The 27,327-nt window shown below is 39.2% G+C and overlaps 1 protein-coding gene across 1 annotated transcript in view; it reads left to right on the top strand.

The window, feature by feature from the left end:
* The window catches only part of nipbla (NIPBL cohesin loading factor a), a 157,241-nt gene that overhangs the window by 35,752 nt on the left and 94,162 nt on the right, over window positions 1–27,327 (top strand). Inside the window, 8 exon segments of the mRNA XM_034170432.1 lie at window positions 598–701; window positions 833–919; window positions 4,509–4,740; window positions 19,238–19,389; window positions 20,952–21,032; window positions 25,454–25,554; window positions 26,006–26,135; window positions 26,295–26,377. Coding sequence (XP_034026323.1) covers window positions 598–701; window positions 833–919; window positions 4,509–4,740; window positions 19,238–19,389; window positions 20,952–21,032; window positions 25,454–25,554; window positions 26,006–26,135; window positions 26,295–26,377 — 970 coding nt within the window.

Below are 27,327 nucleotides of genomic sequence, written 5' to 3'. Positions count from 1 at the left end.
ATATGATCACCAACTTTGTCGTAATTCAATCTTTTTGGGCTACTTATTTTAGTAGGATTGGTATTTACTGCAGTTGATTGTGAACTAAAGAGCAAGTCTTACATTGTTATGGTAACATTAGTTTCCCAAGAACAGATGATAAACAATATCCACATTGTTTGTGAAGTTGTTCATCTACCTTTTGAGTGCTGAGTTTAATAAAAGTTCTCTCTGGTAGTAGCCACATTTTAATCTGTGTCATTGTTGCTCTTTATTATTATTATTTTTTATATATACCATACCACTCAAAAGTTTGGACACACTTTACCACTTCCCATTCAGTATATGAAAGTGTTTCCACTTCCCATTCAATGGGAAAGTGTGTCCAAACCTTTGACTGATAGTGTATGTTACACGTATTTATATGTAGGTCTCCGTTAAAGACATATGCGTATTGATTGTCTCCTCTCAACACTACAGCTACAGTAAAGTCTCTTCTTTTGTCTGGACTATTTATAATTTTTGTCACATATCAGTGATGGTCGTGTTATTAAATAATTGGTTTCTGTGCATAATATAAAATTTGATGTGGTAATATCGTATTCTGTTTTCCTACAGCGGATGATGATGAGATACCTCAGGAATTGCTGCTCGGTAAACATCAGTTGAATGAGCTTGGTAGTGAGTCTGCCAAAATTAAAGCCATGGGCATCTCCAGCAGGGTAATATGCAGTAAATGCACTCCACACACCTATTGGATGTTTGATAATGTTTCCTTAAACGTTGTTCAGGAAGTATTCAGTCAACATGACTGCTTCAATTTCAGGTCTAACTTCTGTTGTTCTCTATTTAGATCCCAGCAGACAAACTGGTGAAGCTGTTGAACATACTTGAAAAGAACATCCAGGATGGGGCAAAGCTATCCACCATGATTAACCATGTGAGCTCCATACACCCTTCTGTCATGTATATACACTATACTTTATGTTGACTGTCATCACAGTGGTAGGTGCCTGCCTTTTCTGTTTGTCCGTGTTTTTAAGTCAGAATGGCTGAGGGTGTAACCACCAAACAAACCAATGCATCTGCATTGCAGTTACCATCAAGAAGGACTTGAAGACAAACTTCATAACTGATGCTATTTAGTTCCCAGCACCTTAAACACCTTGTACCTACTGTGGCTACGCAGCTCTTCAAAATGAACAGATTATGCATATTTATGCATAAGACCCTCAAAACTACCCTTTAACATTATCTTCTGCATGTGAAAAATACCCTTTAAAATGGTCTTATAGGGTTGGAAGATTTCATTTTAGGAGATATAACCATTTGTCAAGTTTGTAAATACTACCAGAAGCTTATGTAGAGCAGCTAGCTGAGTGGATAAGGAGATGGCCTGCCAATAAGTAGACCTGGGTTAGAATCCTGCTCATGTTACCTGTCTGTGTCCTTTGACAAGACACTTAATCTGCATTGTCTCAGTCTGCCTAGCTGTAACTGGGTACTGGCCTCAGCCTGGGATGTAATCTGTGTCCCATCCAAGAGGAGTCATAGACTGTCAACTGCTTGACGCTAAAATCACAACAGTGCCAAAGCTGGATTGTGGTTAACCCACTGGGGTCCAGGGGTATTTTAATGATTTTTTTACCATGCTTTCAGTAATTCCCCTTATAAAGTACTTTTTTTCAGGTGCCCATGTCTTGCATGTCACAGCAATCTCAGCTTTCGAACATGTCATATATTTGTCTGGAATACTGCAGGCAGAAATAATGTGGCCCTAAATCTGAAAAAAAAAAGAAATATGTTTTTTGAAAAATCTTCATTGAAAATACACCTTTATTCATATGGCCTAACTGTTCTGGTGCTAGAAACGAGTTCACAAAATGGTGTAATAATGAAGAAAATTGTAGATCAAGGTTGTCCAAAATGAAAATATGTAATTTAATTATTTGAGTGCATTATTGGCTGTCACTCTGTATTTACCAAATTGTAGAGGTACAATCCCCATGTGTTGTATATGAAAGTGTTCAGAAGATCTCAGTTTTCAGAATATGTAACATATAGGTGTATAGAACAGTATATATAATAATTAGCTCTAAACCTGAAAAAAGTAAATGCATTTTAGATCATTCCTAAAATCTTTTGTAAAAATCCACCTTTTTTTCATGTGGATGAACTGTTTGGTGCTGGAATTATCCTTACGAAATTCTTCAGGTCACTAAAGTAGTGTAATATATGAAAAACATTTTAAAACAATGTGTAAAAATTGTTTAAAAAAAAAAAGTGTAGTGCATTGCAGCAGCTCCAACCACTGGGGAGTCACATTCAAAATAATAAAATAAATGACTCACCACTTCCAGCTAGATGTGTTCAGTCGTCACTCTATCCAGAAATGTCTGAAGATATCCTTCAGTCCCTCACAGAAATGTCTATTTGCTCTGTTGAGGAAGGAGGAAAAGCTTGTTGAGCCTGAGGGAAAAAAAAACTTGTCCACAACACTCTGCTTTGTAGGTCAAAAAAAATGAAAAAGTGTTTTCAGGCTGACATGACTGTTCATTTAGCATGTATGACTGTTTAGTGGCATGTTTTAGTGTGATTCCACTTAGAGCCGATGTGCTCTGGCAGCAGCCTCTAGTTTCACTTTGGAAAGAAAACGGCAAGACAATGTATATGTAGGAAGCTAATTAGCTTCAAGTCAGGTTTTATGTCAAATATGACCATGCTGAAGGACTGCTTGACATTCCTCTGAAAGACTGTGCAGTGTTTTAATCTTGGATTAGCTGAGCCTGAGTGCATCATGAACCAGCACTCAGCAGGTGCATGAACCTTGCTAGCATCTGCAGTTCAGCCAGGGACGGCTAATCATGGCACACCATGTAATTTGGCAGTAAAGGACAACTGAACAACATAAGGAGAAAAAAAAAACAAAACTGTCAGAGCTTTATCGGTTACAAAGAGATGAAGATTTGTTTGTATCAAAACCGATTCGCAGATTCACGAATGACGTTTGAATGTTCATTCCTACAGCAGTACTACGAATGCAGTACGATTCCACCACCGTTTGGATGTTTTCCAGCACAAGCGACACATGAATGTGCCGACTGCTGTAGGAATGCTGTACGAGGCATTCGAGAGCAGTTCGAATGCAGCGCGACTTGCTAAAATGCCGTTCGAATGTCAGTTTGTACAACATTCATGCAGTTCATGTTGTTGTGTGACAGGGATGTAAGCAATATTATCATTATTGACCAAATAAACAAGATACATAGGGAGATGGATAGCTTGAATAATTTCACATCAACAAACGCTGAGTTTAATTAACTGTTTCTGATGTTATTTTTATTATTAGTTTTTTTAGTACACATCTGTGAATCATGTATTTTATTTTATTGTATGTATGCTCTGTGAATATTCGGTTAATGCCTTAAATAAGAAAATACATTTTTATCTCAGTATTTGACTTAGAAATATGAAATTGATAAGAACCCTAATGGAATGAATGGATCAAATTCAGACTATACCCAACCCTACACTTACCCTAAAAAAAAACTTTCACAGTTGGTGAAAATACCCCTTAAAACAAGAGCAATCTGAGATTTCTGACATCCTCCAGTCCGGATCTAGAGACCTACACAGTTCAATGTGGTATAGAGGAGGATTTAAAAAATAAGACCCGAAAGTTCAGCTACAATTTGCCAGAAGGTACATCTGAGATGCAAGCCAAGATTGAATGTTTTGGTGAAAGAAAATCCTCTGTACCACTTCATCATGAAGCTGTATAACTGGGGATACAAAATGCAAAACGTGGACTATGCACAATTTCTCCAATCACAGCCACAGAACCTTGTAACTTCTTCTGGGTTGTCTGGGTGTCTTGGTGGCTTTCCTCACTCTTTTCCTTCTTGCACAGTCACTCAGTATTTGAGAACTGTCTACTCCACACATATTTACCATAGAGTGCCATACTGTTTGTATTTCTTCATAACCGATGTAAATAAAGTTCAAGACATGTTCAGTGACTTGTAAATCTTCATATATCCATCCCCTGACTTGTCTGATCAAAACTGGCAATTAAACTGATTGTTTACAGGTATTATACCAAAGGGGCTGATTACTTAGCTAACCCCTCATCTTGGCTTTTAGATTTTTAATTAATTTATATCAAGTTGTAGAGATTTACTTTCAGTTTGAGTGTAAGGAAGATAATTTTAGAAATTTTTACATTGAGAATCCTAATTTACTTTTTGTATTTGAAATGCCATAAACAAATTAAAATGCATGAAATACCAAGGGGCTGAATACTTTTGCAAGCCACTGTAATGTCATTTAAATCTGTGCAGTAGATTTGACGTAATCCTGCTGGCAGACAGACAGACGGACAAATAAAATAGCCAATGATTTTATTACGTCCTTGGCAGACGTAATGAGGACTAGTGGGCTACACATTTTAATTCAAACATGAACCAGTAGAAGCTCAAATGTTCCACAGGATTTATTGATGTAAAATTTGTATGTTACTTTTTCTTTAGGACCATGATGCCGAAGATGAGGAGCGACTGTGGAGAGACTTGATCATGGAGAGAGTCACAAAATCAGCAGACGCCTGTCTAACAGCACTTAACATCATGACTTCTTCACACATGCCGAAGGCTGTATATATTGAAGATGTAATTGAACGGGTGCTACAGTACACAAAGTTCCATCTTCAGAACACATTGTATCCACAGTATGACCCTGTCTACAGGGTGGATCCACATGGAGGTGAGGATAATGTAAAAATCTAAAGTGCAGAATGTCTCATAAGGCTGGAATTGAGATTCATAACAACTTAATTGGAACTAAATTGATTACATTTTGAAATGTGGCTGATTACCTACATACAGTGAGGAAAATAAGTATTTGAACACCCTGCGATTTTGCAAGTTCTCCCACTCAGAAATCATGGAAGGCTCTGAAATTTTCATCTTAGGTGCATGTCCACTTTGAGAGACATAATCTAAAAAAAAAAAAAAAAATGGAAATCACAATGTATGATTTTTTTTTTTAATAATTTATTTGTATGTTACTGCTGCAAATAAGTATTTGAACACCTGTGAAAATCAATGTTAATATTTGGTACAGTAGCCTTTGTTTGCAATTACAGAGGTCAAACGTTTCCTGTAGTTTTTCACCAGGTTTGCACATACTGCAGCAGGGATTTTGGTCCACTCCTCCACACAGATCTTCTCTAGATCTTTCAGGTTTTGAGTTTCAGCTCCCTCCAAAGATTTTCTATTGAGTTCAGGTCTGGAGACTGGCCAGGCCACTCCAGGACCCTGACATGCTTCTTACGGAGCCCCTCCTTAGTTGCCCTGGCTGTGTGTTTGGGGTCATTGTCATGCTGGAAGACCCAACCATGACCCATCTTCAATGCTCTTACTAAGGGAAGGAGATCGTTTGCCAAAATCTCGTAATACATGACCCCATCCATCCTTCCTTCAATACGGTGCAGTTGTCCTGTCCCCTTTGCAGAAGAGCACCCCCAGAGTATGATGTTTCCACCCCCATGCTTCACGGTTGGGATGGTTTTCTTGGGGTTGTTCTCATCCTCTAAACATGGTAAGTGGAGTTGATTCCAAAAATCTCTATTCTGGTCTCATCTGACCACATGTCCTTCTCCCATGCCTCCTCTGGATCATCCAGATGGTCATTGGTGAATTTCAAATGGGCCTGGACATGTGCTGGCTTGAGCAGGAGGACCTTGCTGCTGTGCAGGATTTTAAACCATGACAGCATCATGTGTTACTAATGTAATCTTTGTGACTGTGGTCCCAGCTCTCTTCAGGTCATTGACCAGGTCCTCCTGTGTAGTTCTGAGCTTTCTCGGAATCATCCGTGGGGAGGTGAAGGTCTAGTGGTTAAGGTTTGGGTTTGAGTCCAGAAGATCATGGGTTCCAATCCCCACCTGACTGGAAAATCACTAAGGGCCCTTGGGCAAGGCCTTTAATCCCCTATTGCAGGGGTGGCCAAGTTCGGTCCTCGAGAGCCACCTTCCTGACACTCTTAGTTGTCTCCCTGCTTCAACACACCTGAATCCAATGAAAGGCTCATTAAAAGTCTGCTAACGAGTCTTTCATTGGATTCAGGTGTATTGGAGCAGGGAGACAACTAAGAGTGTCAGGAAGGTGGCTCATGAGGACCGAACTTGGCCACCCCAAAATAAGAATATAGGTCTAATGTATAGGACTTTTTTCATTAAAACTTAAATGATTAAAACAAAAAACATGCCTTCAAATAAAGACACTAGAATAAACTGCCAACTTTTTTTTATTACTTGACTTTGTTCTACCAGCAAGCTTTTTTTTTTCCATGTTTCATGTTGCTCAGGTTACAGCCTACAGAGAATACGTTGAGAATGTAAAATACAGCCCTCATCCTATGGGTTTAAAATTGTCTCATTAATATTTGTAAATGCACACAGGGTGATGTACAAATAATCATTGATTTGCAAATGTGTTCAGATATCCACAAATGCAAATTTCATATTTATAACTTGTAAATTGGTCTTTGCAAATAATGTATTTGCAAATATAAAACTTAATTTGTAAAAAAATAAAAAAAAATGTACATTTGTAAAACTGGAAATTGTATATGTGAATTGAGTTTCAGCATATGTGGATCACCAATTACATGCATTTATCACTTTCCTCTGTGAAGTAATTTTGAGACATTCTTTTCGCGAAATCCATAGATCCACAAACAAATCAATCAGTTCAATCAATTTTTTAATTTTTTTTATTTCGAACTTAGTTGTCAATTCCAGTATCATGGCAGTTCACAATATAAGCAAATCAAATGAACAAAGCTTCTTTGTACTCTCTGTACCTCTACACTCATATGAAAAAATAAACAAAATCAAAATGCCTACTGATTCACAAATACACACTCGCGCACACTGGATATCCACTAGATGGCAGTGTGGTTCCATTCATTACACAGCAGTCTATTTAAATCTCTCAGAGCCATTTGACTCATTTTGACTTCTGATATGAGTTGGACGGACATGGACTACGAGGTCTATTAGAAAAGTATCCGACCTTATTATTTTTTTCAAAAACCATATGGATTTGAATCACGTGTGATTACATCAGACATGCTTGAACCCTCGTGGGCATGCGAGAGTTTTTTCACGCCTGTCGGTTACGTCATTCGCCTGTGGGCAGTCTTTGAGTGAGGAGTCGTCCACCCGCTCGTCGATTTTTTTCATTGTTTAGGAATGGCTCAGACTGTTGCTTTGTTTGATAAAAAATTTTTCAAAACTGTAAGGCACAACTGAGTGGACAACATTCAATAAATTCAGCTGGTTTTCGGTAAAAATTTTAACGGCTGATGAGAGATTTTGGTCTGGTAGTGTCGCTTTAAGGACGGTCCACGGCGCCTGATGGCGATCTGCGCTTCGAGGCGGCAGCGTCTCGCCGTTTCAAGTTGAAAACTTCCACATTTCAGGCTCTGTTGACGCAGTAAGTCGTCAGAGAACAGAGAACTTTCAGAAGAAGTCGGCATGAGGAGTTTTTCGGACATTCCATTGTTAACGGTCATTTTGTAATGAAAGAACGTGCGGGCAGAGTCGCATGTCGGGTTGGACCCGACCGCGGGGGGTCGCGGCAGGAAAAACACCTCCGTTGGAAATCTTAACGGGCAAGTTGGAACATGCCCAAGCTGTTAAACAATTTCTCAGTTACTCACTTGTTGAAAGCCATTAAAGCCGCCTGAATTCTACAAATGGTTTTCAACACGGAGGTGTTTTTCCTGTCGCGGCGCACACAGATTTGCCGAGTCGTCACGGAAATGACTCGGCGAATTTGCGCGTACGTCTTTCATTAAAAAAATGTCCTTAAACAGTGGAATGTCCGCATAAATTCCTCATGCCGGCCTCTTCTGAATCTTCTCTGTTCTCTCACGATGTCCTGGGTGAATTAAGCCTTAAATTAGGATGTTTTCAGCTCGAAACAGGCCGACGACAGCGCCTGGAAGCGCTGCAGGACGTCCCGCTCCGTGGGAAGTCCTTACACCGACAGAAACACCCCATAATCTCTCATCAGCCGTTAAACTTTTCACAGAAAACCAGCTTAATTTCTCGAATAGTGTCCACTCGGATATTCCTCACAGGTCCAGAAAAAATTTTGATAAAGGAACGCGCGCCATCTCGAGCAGCGTGTGAAACAAAGGAATTCAGCCGAGAGGGCGGGACCACATCTCACTCAAGGCCTGCCCACAGGAAATGACGTCACCGACACGCGTGAAAAAACTCACGCATGCGCACGAGGGTTCAAGCATGATTGGTGTAATCGCATGTCATTCAAATCCATATAGTTAAAAAAAAAAAAAAAAAAGGGTCGGTTTATTATCTAAGAGACCTCGTACATTCAGAAGTAAAAATGAGTTTATGTCACAGAGGAAAGCGTCTCATGACAGGAGCAAGCGCTCCCTGCGCTACTGCCTGCACTGTTTTGATCGGTCCTTTTGATCTGCGCATTTTGCCGATCACGATCAAACCGATCAAGGCGTGATCGGCTGATAATGATCAGTGCCCGATTGATCGGTGCACCTCTAGTTGTGATGTATATATATATATATATATATGTATATATATATATATATATTATATATATATATACACACACACACAAAAAACCCCTGGCAAAAATTATGGAATCACCGGCCTCAGAGGATGTTCATTCAGTTGTTTAATTTTGTAGAAACAAAGCAGATCACAGACATGACACAAAACTAAAGTCATTTCAAATGGCAACTTTCTGGCTTTAAGAAACACTATAAGAAATCAAGAAAATAATTGTGGAAGTCAGTAACGGTTACTTTTTAGATGAAGCAGAGGGAAAAAAAAATATGGACTCACTCAATTCTGAGAAATAAATTATGGAATCACCCTGTAAATTTTTATCCGCAAAACTAACACCTGCATCAATCAGATCTGCTCGTTAGTCTGCATCTAAAAGGAGTGATCACACCTTGGAGAGCTGTTGCACCGAGTGGACTGACATGAATCATGGCTCCAACACGAGAGATGTCAATTGAAACAAAGGAGAGGATTATCAAACTCTTAAAAGAGACGCAATGTTGCAAAAGATGTTGGTTGTTCACAGTCAGCTGTGTCTAAACTCTGGACCACATACAAACAACATGGGAAGGTTGTTAAAGGCAAACATACTGGTAGACCAAGGAAGACATCAAAGCATCAAGTCAGAAAACTTAAAGCAATATGTCTCAAAATCGAAAATGCGCAACAAAACAAATGAGGAACGAATGGGAGGAAACTGGAGTCAACGTCTGTGACCAAACTGAAAGAAACCGCCTAAAGGACCCTTACCAAAAGTAGTATATGCAAGTATGTTTCAAGTATACTTCTAGTTTACTTTTTATATACTATCAGTACTATTTTTGGTAAGGGGAAATGGGATTTACATACAGAAAAGCTAAACGAAAGCCATCATTAACACCTAAACAGAACAAAACAAGGTTACAATGGGCTAAGGAAAAGCAATCGTGGACTGTGGATGACTGGATGAAAGTCATATTCAGTGATGAATCTCGAATCTGCATGGGGCAAGGTGATGATGCTGGAACTTTTGTTTGGTGCCGTTCCAGTGAGATTTATAAAGATGAGAGCCTGAAGAGAACATGTAAATTTCCACAGTCATTGATGATATGGGGCTGCATGTCAGGTAAGGCACTGGGGAGATGGCTGTCATTACATCATCAATAAATGCACAAGTTTACGTTGATATTTTGGACACTTTTCTTATCCCATCAATTGAAAGGATGTTTGGGGATGATGAAATCATTTTTCAAGATGATAATGCATCTTGCCATAGAGCAAAAACTGTGAAAACATTCCTTGCAAAAAGACACAGAGGGTCAGTGTCATGGCCTGCAAATAGTCCGGATCTTAATCCAATTGAAAATCTTGGTGGAAGTTGAGAAAATGGTCCATGATAAGGCTCCGACCTGCAAAGCTGATCTGGCAACAGCAATCAGAGAAAGTTGGAGACAGACTGATGAAGAGTACTGTTTGTCACTCATTAAGTCCATGCCTCAGAGACTGCAAGCTGTTATAAAAGCCAGAGGGGTGCAACAAAATACTAGTGATGTTTTGGAGCGTTCTTTGTTTTTGATGATTCCATAATTTTTTCCTCAGAATTGAGTGATTCCTATTTTTTTCCCTCTGCTTGGTCTAAAAAAGTAACCGTTACTGACTGCCACAATTTTTTTTCCTGATTTCTTATAGTGTTCTTCGCAGAAAGTTAGTTGCCATTTGAAATGACTTCAGTTTTGTGTCATGTCTGTGATCTGCTTTTTTTCTACAAAATTAAACATCTGAATGAACATCCTCCGAGGCCTGTGATTCCATAATTTTTGCCAGGGGTTGTATATATATATTCTATTTCTACTTCATTTTCTTATTTTATTGTACTGTTACAAGTATATTATTGCTTATCCTTGCACCGCTGTTTGATGAACATTTTCCTCTACTTGCACCCATCTTGTGTGTTTTTTAATAGCTGATGTAACATGTGAATTTCTCCTCTGTGAGATCAATAAAGTTTATCTTATCTTATGCTTGCTTAAGACAGAACTAGTAAAGGGTAAATGCTTAATTTCTCATTGTGTTTTGGTGGATGCATGTCCTGTAGTAGCAATACAACGAAGGTGAGGAGATGGTTAAAAACAAAAAACGTCAGTTGGTTCTGAACTCAAAAATAAGTTTAAGAATTGCCTCCATTGCAGGGAATCAAATTGGTGAGGTTGAAAGTACATGCAGAATCATTAATGAAATCTGTTCTGCAGTTGCCAGAAAAATGAAGATGAGAAGGAAGCAGAAGAAGCGAAAAGCCTATGAACCCAAACTAACCCAAGAAGAGCTGATGGACTCATCAACATTCAAGAGATTCTTAGTGAGCATTGACAACATCCTCGAGAATCTGGAGGATGTGGATTTTACTACCATGGGTAAATATCAGATTGACTGTCTTTCAAACTGTAACACTAGGATAAATTTTGTAGACCCAAGGTGATCCCATGGCATGGATGCTGTGACATGCTACACCAGTGCATACTCTGACTTGACTTCTGAATGTCACTTTGTTCATGAAATCACATCATCGCAAACACAGTCAGTGGTTTGCATTTGTTACTTTATTGCAGTTTGCAATTAACACTTTATTGCAGTTTGTTATGCCTAAAAACACAATGAACAAAGACTGCCTTGAGAAATGCTTAAATGAAGCATATCCAACAATTCTCAGTCTAATAACTTTGTACATGTGATTTCTTTTTTTGTTTTTTTTTTTAACAAATCTGCAAAATCTAAAAACGGAAGCTTTTCACATTGTCATTATATGGGGTATTGTGTGAATTTTGAGGGGGAAAAATAATTTCATTTATTTTGGAATAAGGCTGTAACATAAAATGTGGAACAAATGAAGTGCTGTGAATACTTTTCAGATGCACCGTATACCATGTTATTGCTTAAGTTAATGTAAAATACAAGATTGGTTGGTGCATTGTATTCAGTATTCACTTGGATGAAAACATGACAACTTATGATTTATTATTCAGAGTACTTTATTCGTCCCAAAAGGACAGTTTGTTATATTTATTCCTTCAAAATTTGATGCCTTTATTATTTTCAATAATGTTAGTCAAGAATTGAATTGCACTGTTACATATCGGGCTTTCAGACATGTTGACCACGAACAGAGGTCTTGCAGTCTAAATACTTAGGTTCATTTTCCTGGGTCTGATGTATGTATATTAGTCACATATTGCTGTCGTTTGCAACCCATCTGTCTATACATTTTGTCTGTCAAGGTTACTGCTTTCTGTCTTCTCTGTACTAGTAGAAGTTTTAGAAAATTTAAACATTGCAACTAATATCGAGAAATTTAAATGTAGCTTGATCATTAAGTTTCTAATTTAAAGTTTCTAATGTTTTTCATGAAAACTAGATGAGAAGTTTGAAATAACACATTTCATGAGATGAATTACCTTTAGTATCTCAATTTATTACACAGACATGCCCTTCCTAATATGATCACCAACTTTGTCGTAATTCAATCTTTTTGGGCTACTTATTTTAGTAGGATTGGTATTTACTGCAGTGATTGTGAACCTAAAGAGCAGTCTTACATTGTTATGGTAACATTAGTTTCCCAAGAACAGATGATAAACAATATCCACATTGTTTGTGAAGTTGTTCATCTACCTTTTGAGTGCTGAGTTTAATAAAAGTTCTCTCTGGGGTAGCCACATTTTAATCTGTGTCATTGTTGCTCTTTATTATTATATTTTTTTATATATATACCATACCACTCAAAGTTTGGACACACTTTACCACTTCCCATTCAGTATATGAAAGTGTTTCCACTTCCCATTCAATGGGAAAGTGTGTCCAAACCTTTGACTGTATAGTGTATGTTACACGTTATTTCTATAGTAGGTCTCCGTTAAAGACATATGCGTATTGATTGTCTCCTCTCAACACTACAGCTACAGTAAGTTCTCTTCTTTTGTCGGGACTATTTATAATTTTTTGTCACATATCAGTGATGGTCGTGTTATAAATAATTGGTTTCTGTGCATAATATAAAATTTGATGTGGTATATCGTATTCTGTTTTCCTACAGCGGATGATGATGAGATACCTCAGGAATTGCTGCTCGGTAAACATCAGTTGAATGAGCTTGGTAGTGAGTCTGCCAAAATTAAAGCCATGGGCATCTCCAGCAGGGTAATATGCAGTAAATGCACTCCACACACCCCTTATTGGGATGTTTGATAATGTTTCCTTAAACGTTGTTCAGGAAGTATTCAGGTCAACATGACTGCTTCAATTTCAGGTCTACCTTCTGTTGTTCTCTATTTAGATCCCAGCAGACAAACTGGTGAAGCTGTTGAACATACTTGAAAAGAACATCCAGGATGGGGCAAGCTATCCACCATGATTAACCCTGTGAGCTCCATACACCCTTCTGTCATGTATATACACTATACTTTATGTTGACTGTCATCACAGTGGTAGGTGCCTGCCTTCTGTTTGTCCGTGTTTTTAAGTCAGAATGGCTGAGGGTGTAACCACCAAACAAACCAATGCATCTGCATTGCAGTTACCATCAAGAAGGAATTGAAGACAACTTCATAACTGATGCTATTTAGTTCCCAGCACCTTAAACACCTTGTACCTACTGTGGCTACGCAGCTCTTCAAAAATGAACAGATTATGCAATATTTATGCATAAGACCCTCAAACTACCCTTTAACATATCTTCTGCATGTGAAAATACCCTTTAAAATGGTCTTATAGGGTTGGAAGAATTTCATTTTAGGAGATATAAACCATTTGTCAAGTTTGTAAATACTACCAGAAGCTTATGTAGAGCAGCTAGCTGAGTGGATAAGGAGATGGCCTGCCAATAAGTAGACCTGGGTTAGAATCCTGCTCATGTTACCTGTCTGTGTCCTTGACAAGACACTTAATCTGCATTGTCTCAGTCTGCCTAGCTGTAACTGGGTACTGGCCTCAGCCTGGGATGTAATCTGTGTCCCATCCAAGAGGAGTCTAGACTGTCAACTGCTTGACGCTAAAATCACAACAGTGCCAAGCTGGATTGTGGTTAACCCACTGGGGTCCAGGGGTATTTAATGATTTTTTTACCATGCTTTCAGTAATTCCCCTTATAAAGTACTTTTTTTCAGGTGCCCATGTCTGCATGTCACAGCAATCTCAGCTTTCGAACATGTCATATATTTGTCTGGAATACTGCAGGCAGAAATAATGTGGCCCTAAATCTGAAAAAAAAAAAGAAATATGTTTTTTTGAAAAATCTTCATTGAAAATACACTTTATTCATATGGCCTACTGTTCTGGTGCTAGAAACGAGTTCACAAAATGGTGTAATATATGAAGAAAATTGTAGATCAAGGTTGTCCAAAATGAAAATATGTAATTTAATTATTTGAGTGCATTATTGGCTGTCACTCTGTATTTACCAAATTGTAGAGGTACAATCCCCATGTGTTGTATATGAAAGTGTTCAGAAGAATCTCAGTTTTCAGAATATGTAACATATAGGTGTATAGAACACTGTATATATAAATAATTAGCTCTAAACCTGAAAAAAGTAAATGCATTTTAGATCATTCCTAAAATCTTTTGTAAAAATCCACCTTTTTTTCATGTGGATGAACTGTTTTGGTGCTGGAATTATCCTTACGAAATTCTTCAGGTCACTAAAGTAGTGTAATATATGAAAAACATTTTAAAACAATGTGTAAAAATTGTTTAAAAAAAAAAAAGTGTAGTGCATTGCAGCAGCTCCAACCACTGGGGAGTCACATTCAATAATAATAATAAATGACTCACCACTTCCAGCTAGATGTGTTCAGTCGTCACTCTATCCAGAAATGTCTGAAGATATCCTTCAGTCCCTCACAGAAATGTCTATTTGCTCTGTTGGAGGAAGGAGGAAAAGCTTGTTGAGCCTGAGGGAAAAAAAAACTTGTCCAACAACACTCTGCTTTGTAGGTCAAAATAAAAATGAAAGAAGTGTTTTCAGGCTGACATGACTGTTCATTTAGCATGTATGACTGTTTAGTGGCATGTTTTAGTGTGATTCCACTTAGAGCCGATGTGCTCTGGCAGCAGCCTCTAGTTTCACTTTGGAAAGAAAACGGCAAGACAATGTATATGTAGGAAGCTAATTAGCTTCAAGTCAGGTTTTATGTCAAATATGACCATGCTGAAGGACGCTTGACATTCCTCTGAAGACTGTGCAGTGTTTTAATCTTGGATTAGCTGAGCCTGAGTGCATCATGAACCAGCACTCAGCAGGTGCATGAACCTTGCTAGCATCTGCAGTTCAGCCAGGGACGGCTAATCATGGCACACCATGTAATTTGGCAGTAAAGGACAACTGAACAACATAAGGAGAAAAAAAAACAAAACTGTCAGAGCTTTATCGGTTACAAAGAGATGAAGATTTGTTTGTATCAAAACCGATTCGCAGATTCACGAATGACGTTTGAATGTTCATTCCTACAGCAGTACTACGAATGCAGTACGATTCCACCACCGTTTGGATGTTTTCCAGCACAAGCGACACATGAATGTGCCGACTGCTGTAGGAATGCTGTACGAGGCATTCGAGAGCAGTTCGAATGCAGCGCGACTTGCTAAAATGCCGTTCGAATGTCAGTTTGTACAACATTCATGCAGTTCATGTTGTTGTGTGACAGGGATGTAAGCAATATTATCATTATTGACCAAATAAACAAGATACATAGGGAGATGGATAGCTTGAATAATTTCACATCAACAAACGCTGAGTTTAATTAACTGTTTCTGATGTTATTTTTTATTATTAGTTTTTTTAGTACACATCTGTGAATCATGTATTTTATTTTATTGTATGTATGCTCTGTGAATATTCGGTTAATGCCTTAAATAAGAAAATACATTTTTATCTCAGTATTTGACTTAGAAATATGAAATTGATAAGAACCCTAATGGAATGAATGGATCAAATTCAGACTATACCCAACCCTACACTTACCCTAAAAAAAAACTTTCACAGTTGGTGAAAATACCCCTTAAAACAAGAGCAATCTGAGATTTCTGACATCCTCCAGTCCGGATCTAGATCACCTACACAGTTCAATGTGGTATAGAGGAGGATTTATTAAAAATAAGACCCGAAAGTTCAGCTACAATTTGCCAGAAGGTACATCTGAGATGCAAGCCAAGATTGAATGTTTTGGTGAAAGAAAATCCTCTGTACCACTTCATCATGAAGCTGTATAACTGGGGATACAAAATGCAAAACGTGGACTATGCCACAATTTCTCCAATCACAGCCACAGAACCTTGTAACTTCTTCTGGGTTGTCTGGGTGTCTTGGTGGCTTTCCTCACTCTTTCCTTCTTGCACAGTCACTCAGTATTTGAGAACTGTCTACTCCACACATATTTACCATAGAGTGCCATACTGTTTGTATTTCTTCATAACCGATGTAAATAAAGTTCAAGACATGTTCAGTGACTTGTAAATCTTCATATATCCATCCCCTGACTTGTCTGATCAAAACCTGGCAATTAAACTGATTGTTTACAGGTATTATACCAAAGGGGCTGATTACTTAGCTAACCCCTCATCTTGGCTTTTAGATTTTTAATTAATTTATATCAAGTTGTAGAGATTTACTTTCAGTTTGAGTGTAAGGAAGATAATTTTAGAAATTTTACATTGAGAATCCTAATTTACTTTTTGTATTTGAAATGCCATAAACAAATTAAAATGCATGAAATACCAAGGGGGCTGAATACTTTTGCAAGCCACTGTAATGTCATTTAAATCTGTGCAGTAGATTTGACGTAATCCTGCTGGCAGACAGACAGACGGACAAATAAAAATAGCCAATGATTTTATTACGTCCTTGGCAGACGTAATGAGGACTAGTGGGCTACACATTTTAATTCAAACATGAACCAGTAGAAGCTCAAATGTTCCACAGGATTTATTGATGTAAATTTGTATGTTACTTTTTCTTTAGGACCATGATGCCGAAGATGAGGAGCGACTGTGGAGAGACTTGATCATGGAGAGAGTCACAAAATCAGCAGACGCCTGTCTAACAGCACTTAACATCATGACTTCTTCACACATGCCGAAGGCTGTATATATTGAAGATGTAATTGAACGGGTGCTACAGTACACAAAGTGTCCATCTTCAGAACACATTGTATCCCAGTATGACCCTGTCTACAGGGTGGATCCACATGGAGGTGAGGATAATGTAAAAATCTAAAGTGCAGAATGTCTCATAAGGCGGAATTGAGATTCATAACAACTTAATTGGAACTAAATTGATTACATTTTGAAATGTGGCTGATTACCTACATACAGTGAGGAAAATAAGTATTTGAACACCCTGCGATTTTGCAAGTTCTCCCACTCAGAAATCATGGAAGGCTCTGAAATTTTCATCTTAGGTGCATGTCCACTTTGAGAGACATAATCTAAAAAAAAAAAAAAAAATGGAAATCACAATGTATGATTTTTTTTTTTAATAATTTATTTGTATGTTACTGCTGCAAATAAGTATTTGAACACCTGTGAAAATCAATGTTAATATTTGGTACAGTAGCCTTTGTTTGCAATTACAGAGGTCAAACGTTTCCTGTAGTTTTTCACCAGGTTTGCACATACTGCAGCAGGGATTTTGGTCCACTCCTCCACACAGATCTTCTCTAGATCTTTCAGGTTTTGAGTTTCAGCTCCCTCCAAAGATTTTCTATTGAGTTCAGGTCTGGAGACTGGCCAGGCCACTCCAGGACCCTGACATGCTTCTTACGGAGCCCCTCCTTAGTTGCCCCTGGCTGTGTGTTTGGGGTCATTGTCATGCTGGAAGACCCAACCATGGACCCATCTTCAATGCTCTTACTAAGGGAAGGAGATCGTTTGCCAAAATCTCGTAATACATGACCCCATCCATCCTTCCTTCAATACGGTGCAGTTGTCCTGTCCCCTTTGCAGAAGAGCACCCCCAGAGTATGATGTTTCCACCCCCATGCTTCACGGTTGGGATGGTTTTCTTGGGGTTGTTCTCATCCTCTAAACATGGTAAGTGGAGTTGATTCCAAAAATCTCTATTCTGGTCTCATCTGACCACATGTCCTTCTCCCATGCCTCCTCTGGATCATCCAGATGGTCATTGGTGAATTTCAAATGGGCCTGGACATGTGCTGGCTTGAGCAGGAGGACCTTGCTGCTGTGCAGGATTTTAAACCATGACAGCATCATGTGTTACTAATGTAATCTTTGTGACTGTGGTCCCAGCTCTCTTCAGGTCATTGACCAGGTCCTCCTGTGTAGTTCTGAGCTTTCTCGGAATCATCCGTGGGGAGGTGAAGGTCTAGTGGTTAAGGTGTTGGGTTTGAGTCCAGAAGATCATGGGTTCCAATCCCCACCTGACTGGAAAATCACTAAGGGCCCTTGGGCAAGGCCTTTAATCCCCTATTGCAGGGGTGGCCAAGTTCGGTCCTCGAGAGCCACCTTTCTGACACTCTTAGTTGTCTCCCTGCTTCAACACACCTGAATCCAATGAAAGGCTCATTAAAAGTCTGCTAACGAGTCTTTCATTGGATTCAGGTGTATTGGAGCAGGGAGACAACTAAGAGTGTCAGGAAGGTGGCTCATGGAGGACCGAACTTGGCCATCCCTGCCCTATTGCTCCCGGTGTGTAGTGAGCGCCTTGTATGGCAGCACCCTGACATCGGGGTGAATGTGAGGCATAATTGTAAAGCGCTTTGAGCGGCTGATGCAGATGGAAAAGCGCTATATAAATGCTACTCATTTACCATTTATTTATCCTTACCCCACAAAGTGAGACCTTGCATGGAATCCCAGACCGAGGGAGATTGACAGTCATCTTGTGTTTCTTCCACTTTCTAATAAATAATCATAACAGTGTTGTCTTCTACCAAGCTGCTTGCCTGTTGTCCTGTAGTCCATCCCAGCCTTGTGCAGGTCTACAGTTTTGTCCCTGGTGTCCTTAGACAGCTCTTTGGCTATGGTGGGCAGGTTGGAGTGTGATTGATTGTGTAACAGGTGTCTTTTATACAGGTAATAAGTTCAAACAGGTGCAATTAATACAGGTAAAGAGTGCAGAATAAGAGAGCTTCTTAAAGAAAAATTAACATTTTTTTTTAGATTATGTCTCTCACAGTGGACATGCACCTAGGATGAAAATTTCAGACCCCTCCATGATTTCTAAGTGGGAGAACTTGCAAAATCGCAGGGTGTTCAAATACTTATTTTCCTCACTGTATGTGGTGAAAGCAGTCATTCCACAGCGTTAATTACATTTTAAAAAATTGTCCCATAGTAATGCACTGTTGTAGTTGATGAGTGTATAGTGGGAATCCGTATCCCATCTGCTGTAGTTGGCAGTCGTTAAAACTGTGATAAACTAATTGCAGGGTTTGTGCTGTGCACTAAGCATATTTCTTTGCAGGTGTCTAGTAATTCCTGTCTGAAAATACTTGATTAAAAAGTTCTGTTGTGATTACCACAGTGTCCGATCAAAAACAAAGTTGCATTTGACAGATTAGACTTAATAGTTAGTAATGGTGAAAATTTGTTCTATGAACACAAGCTCTGTACTCCAGGAAAACAATTGATTTAAAATACTACTCTTTCATTTAGGTGGCATGCTAAGCTCCAAGGCCAAACGTGCTAAATGCTCCACGCACAAGCAACGTGTGATTGTCATGTTGTATAACAAAGTATGTGACATTGTCAGCAACATCTCTGAGCTGCTGGAGATCCAACTACTAACGGATACCACCATTCTTCAGGTAAATTTTAAAACTTAATAGAAATAGTTTGGATTCATGAACCATCCTAAACCCAGTCTCCCATTGTTGATATTTGACACAGAATTGACTGTTGCACAAAACCCCCAATTTTGGTGCGAAATAGTGTGTAATAGGTGTTAGTAATTGGTAAAAGTAGCATTATAGGTCATATCGGACATACCGGATCTTGCACACCATGTATCTTCTATTTTTACTGCTGGCTTTATTATTTTGTCAGTCTCTCTTGAAATGATCATCTTTAATTGAATGTGGATTTGGTTATCAGGTATTTAGATGCCAGGATACAGTGTAATTTAAAATGAAAATACAATAGAGTTTGTGTTACTTGAGTTATCAGCGGTGCATTCAGAGACTCACTGCTCACTGAACTCTTTAAATATGCTATGGAAATACAATATACATCCGCAGTCCCATGAAAGGCACACCACAGTCTTCAGCAGAAGACAGTTTTCAGATGTTAACAACAGATCCCTGTCAATAAATTGAAAAGTAGATATAATCAGCCAATTTGAGGTACTTGAAGAAAAATTGGTAGTGGTGTTAACAGCCTGTAAAAGACAACTCAAAAGAAATGGACTGATGGAAATCAACATTAAAAGATTAAGATTAAAGCTACTGTGTGTATGTTTTGAAGATGGCAGCAAATTTTATGTCCATTTAATATTAATGATTTTCACATTTTAAACATTATTTATGAGCTGTGCATAACATCAAATAACATGAAATATAAAGAAAATGAAATCTGCATCATATTTAACTTAATTGGCTCAAATTCTCTCTCTCTCTCTCTCTCTCTCTCTCTCTCTCTCTCTCTCTCTCTCGCTCTCGCTCTCTCTCCCTCTCCCTCCATACATTTCAAGTCTTTATTTTCTTTCACTTCACATTGGCCCATTGATATCTGAAAAGGCCCCATCATATGGAGAAAATGAGTCATTACCTCAGGCACAGAGTGGCTGTTAGGCCATAAAACCTTGTTGAAATATGAATCGCATTGTCATATTATTTTGGCCAAGGACTCCTAAAACTACACAAAAACAGGTTAGGGGAAATATTTGTTTATGCTATGTGTTTCTGTGGGGTTGGGGGTCAGTTGATAATCGGATTGGAAATCACCAAATACCGCAGTCGCTAACTTCTTAAAAAAATCCTGTGTTGCTTGGGCTGTAGTTAACGATTCATTTTAGCTTTGTTGAAAAGTCTTGTTATAACCTTATTAGTGCATAGTCTGCGCGTAGTACGTGTGCAAGCCCAGAAGCTTTAATGTCATGTAGCTGTGTTCAGTATCACTTGTAGTTGACACTAACCTGCTGTCCAGTAATATGACTCACAACTTTAGAGTGCCCATAGACTCCTCATTCTTTTAATCAGGAAGGCAGTCTGGCTAAAAATGTACAGTGGGAGACTATTTAACAGCGCAAATTAGATTACAGTAAATAAATTTTCTCCGGTGCTGTTTTGTTCACTATATTTTTCTCTTCCTTTTCATTTACATGTGGCCTGACTCTTTTTTATCATCCCTTTTGTCATTGTCTGTTATGCAGGTTTCTTCAATGGGAATCACTCCATTCTTTGTCGAGAATGTCAGTGAACTGCAGCTGTGCGCAATTAAACTGGTTACAGCAGTAAGTCTTCTTTCTTCCACCCTGGATCTAAAATATATGTAACTGTTGAGTATATGAGTCTTTGGTGCATGGAGGTCAGTGGCACCTGAATATACAACTTGAAATATATCTTAAAATATAGGTGCGTAATTTTCAGTAGAGCATGACACGGGAGTGGATTTTCACTCCTGTCCCATCCCGCTCCTAGAAAAAAAAATCCCATCCCGTCCCAATCCTGGACCGGAGTAAAAACATAAATCCCATCCCGTCCCACTCCTGTAAAGATGACTCCCAATCCCATCCCGCTCCCACTCAAAATCAGTCCCACTCCCATCCCGCTCCCGTTTGTCTTGTTTTGCCCCCTTGTGATTGGCAAGGGATCTATTTGCGTTTCAGCTGTTTCTTTGCCCTGAATAGCCATGTTACGCACAGAGAAGAGAAACTACAGTAAGGCCTACTGTAACAAGTTAGCCAACTTTTGTCACGGTTTCCCAACAACTTGTGTCCTATCCAACATTTTGAACTGAAAGCACAACACATCACGAAATTCAAAATCCTCTACCCACATTTCCTCTGCCAACTAGTGAAAGAGCAGCTTGTGGCCACTTAGTTTTATATTTTGTTTCATGCAACCTTTTAGTAAATGACACTGGTTGCCCCTGAAAATATTAAATTGTACAACCACCACAAAAGGTGAACAATAGGCATCTGGTTTACTATGTGTGCATGTGAAAAAAGTTACTTAATGCCATTATATTACTTGAATGGATTTTATTGAACAAATACAGTCTCAAATGTTTGCTACACCACTTTGGCAATTAAGGAGTTGAGTCAACCAGACAGAGACAATTACCCAAATTAGAAATGAATGAAATACCAACCAAGCGTTTTAACGTTTTAAGGAGTTTAAGTTTTAACGTTATTCTACTAAAGAAGTCAAGTCAAGTTAGCTTTGTCATTTTTTTTCATATATAAGTATTTAACAACGAACAGTATTTGTATTCACACAGAAAAACCACACCTCTTATAATCACACATGCAAAAACACTTTCAGTGTTTGAAGTGGAGGCTTGCTCAGTGGCAATGGAATATCAGTCCAAAAGTCTCTCCAAGCAATGGAATATCAGTCCAAAAGTCTCTCCAAGCATCACTGTGTGTGTGTGTGTGTGTGTGTGTGTGTGTGTGTGTGTGTGTGTGTGTGTGTGTGTGTGTGTGTGTGTGTGTGTGTGTGTGTGTGTGTGTGTGTGTGTGTGTGTGTGTGTGTGTGTGGTGTGTTTTAAATGTTGCTGTGAAGAAATAGAAGCAAATTAACATTTTATGGGTCAAGGGAGGTACGCCTCTCCTAAATCAGTCTCCCATCGACACTGAATGAACGTTCAGAGGGAGTACTGGTTGCTGGGATTGCCAGCAGCTTCTTGGCAACCGGCACTAGCCCACCTGACATCTCCTGACAGACAGCAAGGAGAGACTGACTGATGTTGATGTTCTGTAGCATGTACTGCAGCACCAAATCTCGGCCCGAAGCCAATTCCCCTTCGGCACAGTCCTCCCTCTCCTCCTCTTCTACACAACTTGCGAAGAAGTTGTGAACCTCTGTGGTCTCTGCCCTCAGTGGTGTATCTGAGGAAAGAAGACATTAATATAGAACAATGCTGTTTGTGTGTGAGAGAGGGAGAGGGAGAGAGGGGGAGAGAGAGAGAGAGAGAGAGAGAGATACAAAGTGTGTGAGTAACACATTTCTTAATGATGTAAATAATGTTCAGTGGGTGCTGCTTTACTAGTGCTATTCACCCTCTTTCTCCTCCTCCTCACGGACCCTGACTCCCTGTTCTGGCACTGTTGTCACGAGTTCTGCAAGGGTGTTGATGACCTCCTCATACTCCTGAGCGTTGAGAGTCTTTCTCAGGAAACTCCTCAGGGAAGGAGAGAGCGCTGTGGCTACCTTGTGGTAGAGGTGGATTTTGAATTTCAAATCCACTGCCTGGGCTACCTTTCCTTTCAGCTAGGGGGATGGAGTGGATAAATACAATGGTGTTAATATTTGCAACATAAACATTCTCAAGCAGACAGGTATGTTGCAGTTTGTGATTTTTAAGATGCTTTCCTGATTATAATGGGCACTCATTCTGTTTCCGATCTGCTCAGCAGCCTGGAAACTATGCCTGAAATTAGTGATTTAGGCTGGGGATAGCCAGGCTGGGTTAAGCCCTGTTATTAGGTAGGACTAGGCTACCTGTGACTTGAATTACCTCCAACTACAGTAAAAACCAGCACTGTACTAATTTAAATATTACCTCTTTCACAATTGGGCTGTCCTCATCCTGGATCATTAGCCCCCTCAGCAGTGTTGTCTTGGTTGGCAGGACAAGGTGAAGGGTAGGCGAGTCGCCCTTGGAGAGGTGCCTGGTGGCCTCATCAAAAGGAGTAAGGAGTTGGATGAGGTCCTCCAGAGTGTCAGAATCAATGTTGTGGAGGAAGCGGAGCTCTCTGCGTTGGAGGAGGATGTTGTGTAGGTTCCCAGACATCAAAGCAGCATTAATGGACTGTAGCATCAGAAGTCGCGAGTTCCACCTGGTCTCGATTGCCTGCTTCAACGTCTGATCCAGCTCCTACTGTAATCTGAAGAACATTTGAAGACAGTCCACAAGAAACATAAGGCGACAGTTATTGCAAATACCACTGTCTGAAATAACGATTCTTAGCAGGAGGTCTTCTGCTAAGATGGCACCTCCATGTGTAGATCCAATGTCAAGTAACTCCTGAGCCACCAACAGAAACCCTCGTCCCTCCACGATGGCAAAGGGGCGCATGTCTTGGCTGTACATACGAGCTATTTTTTCAGTGATTCAGACCTTTGCTCTTTCAGGCAATTTTCGTTTAAGAAATGAAACCATTTTGGGCTGGGTGCATTCCTTTATATTACAGGTGTGTCTTTGAAGCCCACTTGTTCCTGACTCCATGGAGTACTTAACACAGATCAGGCAGGTTCTGCACGCTGCATACACGGTTTCATTTCCGTCAACTTCGACACGATAAATTTTTTGCAGGAGTACAGCTGACCTACCCCTTAGGTCTACGAGTCTTACAGCACTGTCTTTGTTTGTAACTTTCCGTTGTATGTTTTCTTTTTCTTCTTTCTCCATGATCTCGTCTGTGTGTGGCTGTGTGATGTGTTAGCTTGGTTTTCGCAGAAAGAATTTGGGCTTGTGGGTGCTCTGTATTTAAGTTCCGGGAGCTGCTGGCACAGAGCGGAAGTCAAAGCACTGTTGGATATGTAGTTCTTTTGACTTGCGAATTTTGACTGTGTTTAACTGAAAAACGACTAACAATGGACGGGTGTAATTTTGGTTGTTTCAAATAGATCAAAATCATCATCTATTTTTGGCATTCCCGCTCCTGCCCGCTCCCGTTCATTTTTATTCCCGTCCCATCCCAATCACAGGATTGATAAAATTTTGACTCCCATCCCTCGGGATTCCCGCGGGAATCACGTGACCCGCGGGAATTCCCGAAAAATATCATCCTCTAATTTTCAGTAAAGGTGCTTGTTCAATTTTTGGTTCCTTTAGAGATAAAAATAAATTGGGTGAAATTTCATTAGATTTGAACAATATTAACCACTGCCGCCCGGTCCCTGTTTTTTGTGACGTGCGAGTGACATTTTGAGTTATGGACTGGATACTTTAGTGGCAGATTTTGTTACATCTGCTTCAGGTCACATTTTTGAGGCATTCAACATCAACATGGACTTGGTCATCAAGGACTCTTCAGAGTGGGAGGATGACCCATCATTCCAGTCGTCACAGCAGGTCCTGGATAACATTGCTGCTGTCAGTGATTTTGCTGAGTGAGGAGTTGCACTTATCCAGGATGACAATCAGATCCTAATGAAGGATGAACAGCACCACCAATACTTGATGCAAGTTGATCAGTGGCATCGACATCAGTACCCAGAGGCAAAGAAAATTGGAACCAAACGCCACTTCCCATGACTTTGTTTTCACCAAATAGGTGGACAGTGACATGTAATACTTTTATTTAATCTCTACTGTTTTGTCATTGGAAGGAGAAAGGATTGTTGTTTCAATTAGTATTTCATTTGTGAACCAGTACATTACTAATGTTGGTTTGTACTAATATGCTCAACTATGGCAATTTCCACCCTGCGTGTGGCAGTGGTTAGAAGAGTGGTATCAAAATAAAATTTTGCACAAAACATTTTCTCAAGATGAAAAACTTTGTCAGGAAGCACCTTCAGAAAGTCACATTTTTATTTTTGGCATACTATGGAGGACCACCATAATGTGTATATGTATAAGAAGAGCTATATGTGTATACGTATGTGTAAGAGGAGGAAATTGTTTGTATATGTTCTTATATGTATGTGTCTGTGTGTCAAGGCCAAAACAAAGATTGACTCTTCTGTATTTTCTTGTTTCCAGGTTTTCTCACGTTATGAAAAGCATCGGCAGCTGATCTTAGAGGAGATTTTTACTTCTTTAGCCAGACTGCCCACCAGCAAACGCTCCCTCAGGAACTTTAGGTATTATTTATTTTTTGCCTTTGCATTGATTTGTTGATTGTTTTAGAAATTATGAGAAAGAGGCCACGGACCAATAGTTTTCATTTTCCTTGGAAAATTTTATTTTAGGAGATTAAAGCAGCACAAATAATGTACACCAGGTAAATAAATAAAAAAAAGAAAAAAAAAAAAAAAGAAAAAAAAAGACAAAACTAAATAATCATAGTCTGTTAGCTCTGAAGAAAAGTGTGTGAGGAATGACCATGGTTTCATTGAAGCAATGGGTCAGTGTTATGAAGTGTTTTCCATCTGATCTAACAGTATTTGGGTGCAGAATTTGAAGTAACACATACCAGATTGACAGATTAATAATTCACACAAAAATGACTTTGCAAAAACAATGTTAGGGATTAAAGCACAAGTACTTCTCAATAATCATTTGCAATTGGCCTGACTGTCATGATCTTTTAAGACTTAACAGCTCAGACCAGGATGGAGAACCAATGTACATTCAAATGGTGACGGCTCTGGTGCTGCAGCTCATCCAGTGTGTTGTGCACCTTCCCAATGACAGGGACACTTTCGAGGAGTATGACAACAAGGTAAAAGCAAGCAGGGATGTAAATAGACAACACAATCAAGAAAATAAACATATATTATGTATGTAAAAATACAATCCTGCATTCAGACATTATTTGCAGACAGTTTGCATTGTCATGTCTTCATAACACTACTAAATTTGATGTACTCTTTCCTCCAAGGTTGATCAAGATGTGTTGATAACCAACTCCTATGAGACTGCAATGAGAACAGCACAAAACTTTCTTTCAGTCTTCTTGAAGAAGTAAGTATCTCCAATATATACAACCCCTGGCAAAAATTATGGAATCACCGGCCTGGGAGGATGTTCATTCAGTTGTTTAATTTTGTAGGAAAAAAGCAGATCACAGACATGACATAAAACTAAAGTAATTTCAAATGGCAACTCTCTGGCTTTAAGAAACACTATAAGAAATCAGGAAAAAAAATTGTGGCAGTCAGTAACGGTTACTTTTTTAGACCAAGCAGAGGGAAAAAAAATATGTAATCACTCAATTCTGAGGAATAAATTATGGAATCATGAAAAACAAAAGAACGCTCCAACACATCACTAGTATTTTGTTGCACCACCTCTGGCTTTTATAACAGCTTGCAGTCTCTGAGGCATGGACTTAATGAGTGACAAACAGTACTCTTCATCAGTCTGTCTCCAACTTTCTCTGATTGCTGTTGCCAGATCAGCTTTGCAGGTTGGAGCCTTGTCATGGACCATTTTCTTCAACTTCCACCAAAGATTTTCAATTGGATTAAGATCCGGACTATTTGCAGGCCATGACATTGACCCTATGTGTCTTTTTGCAAGGAATGTTTTCACAGTTTTTGCTCTATGGGAAGATGCATTATCATCTTGAAAAATGATTTCATCATCCCCAAACATCCTTTCAATTGATGGGATAAGAAAAGTGTCCAAAATATCAACGTAAACTTGTGCATTTATTGATGATGTAATGACAGCCATCTCCCCAGTGCCTTTACCTGACATGCAGCCCCATATCATCAATGACTGTGGAAATTTACATGTTCTCTTCAGGCAGTCATCTTTATAAATCTCATTGGAACGGCACCAAACATAAGTTCCAGCATCATCACCTTGCCCAATGCAGATTCGAGATTCATCACTGAATATGACTTTCATCCAGTCATCCACAGTCCACGATTGCTTTTCCTTAGCCCATTGTAACCTTGTTTGTTTCT

This window comes from Thalassophryne amazonica, chromosome 5 (genome assembly GCF_902500255.1).
Source record: "Thalassophryne amazonica chromosome 5, fThaAma1.1, whole genome shotgun sequence".
Lineage (NCBI taxonomy): Eukaryota > Metazoa > Chordata > Actinopteri > Batrachoidiformes > Batrachoididae > Thalassophryne > Thalassophryne amazonica.
The sequence above is the reverse complement of the archived record's forward strand: the minus strand, read 5'-3'. Positions and strand labels throughout refer to the sequence as shown.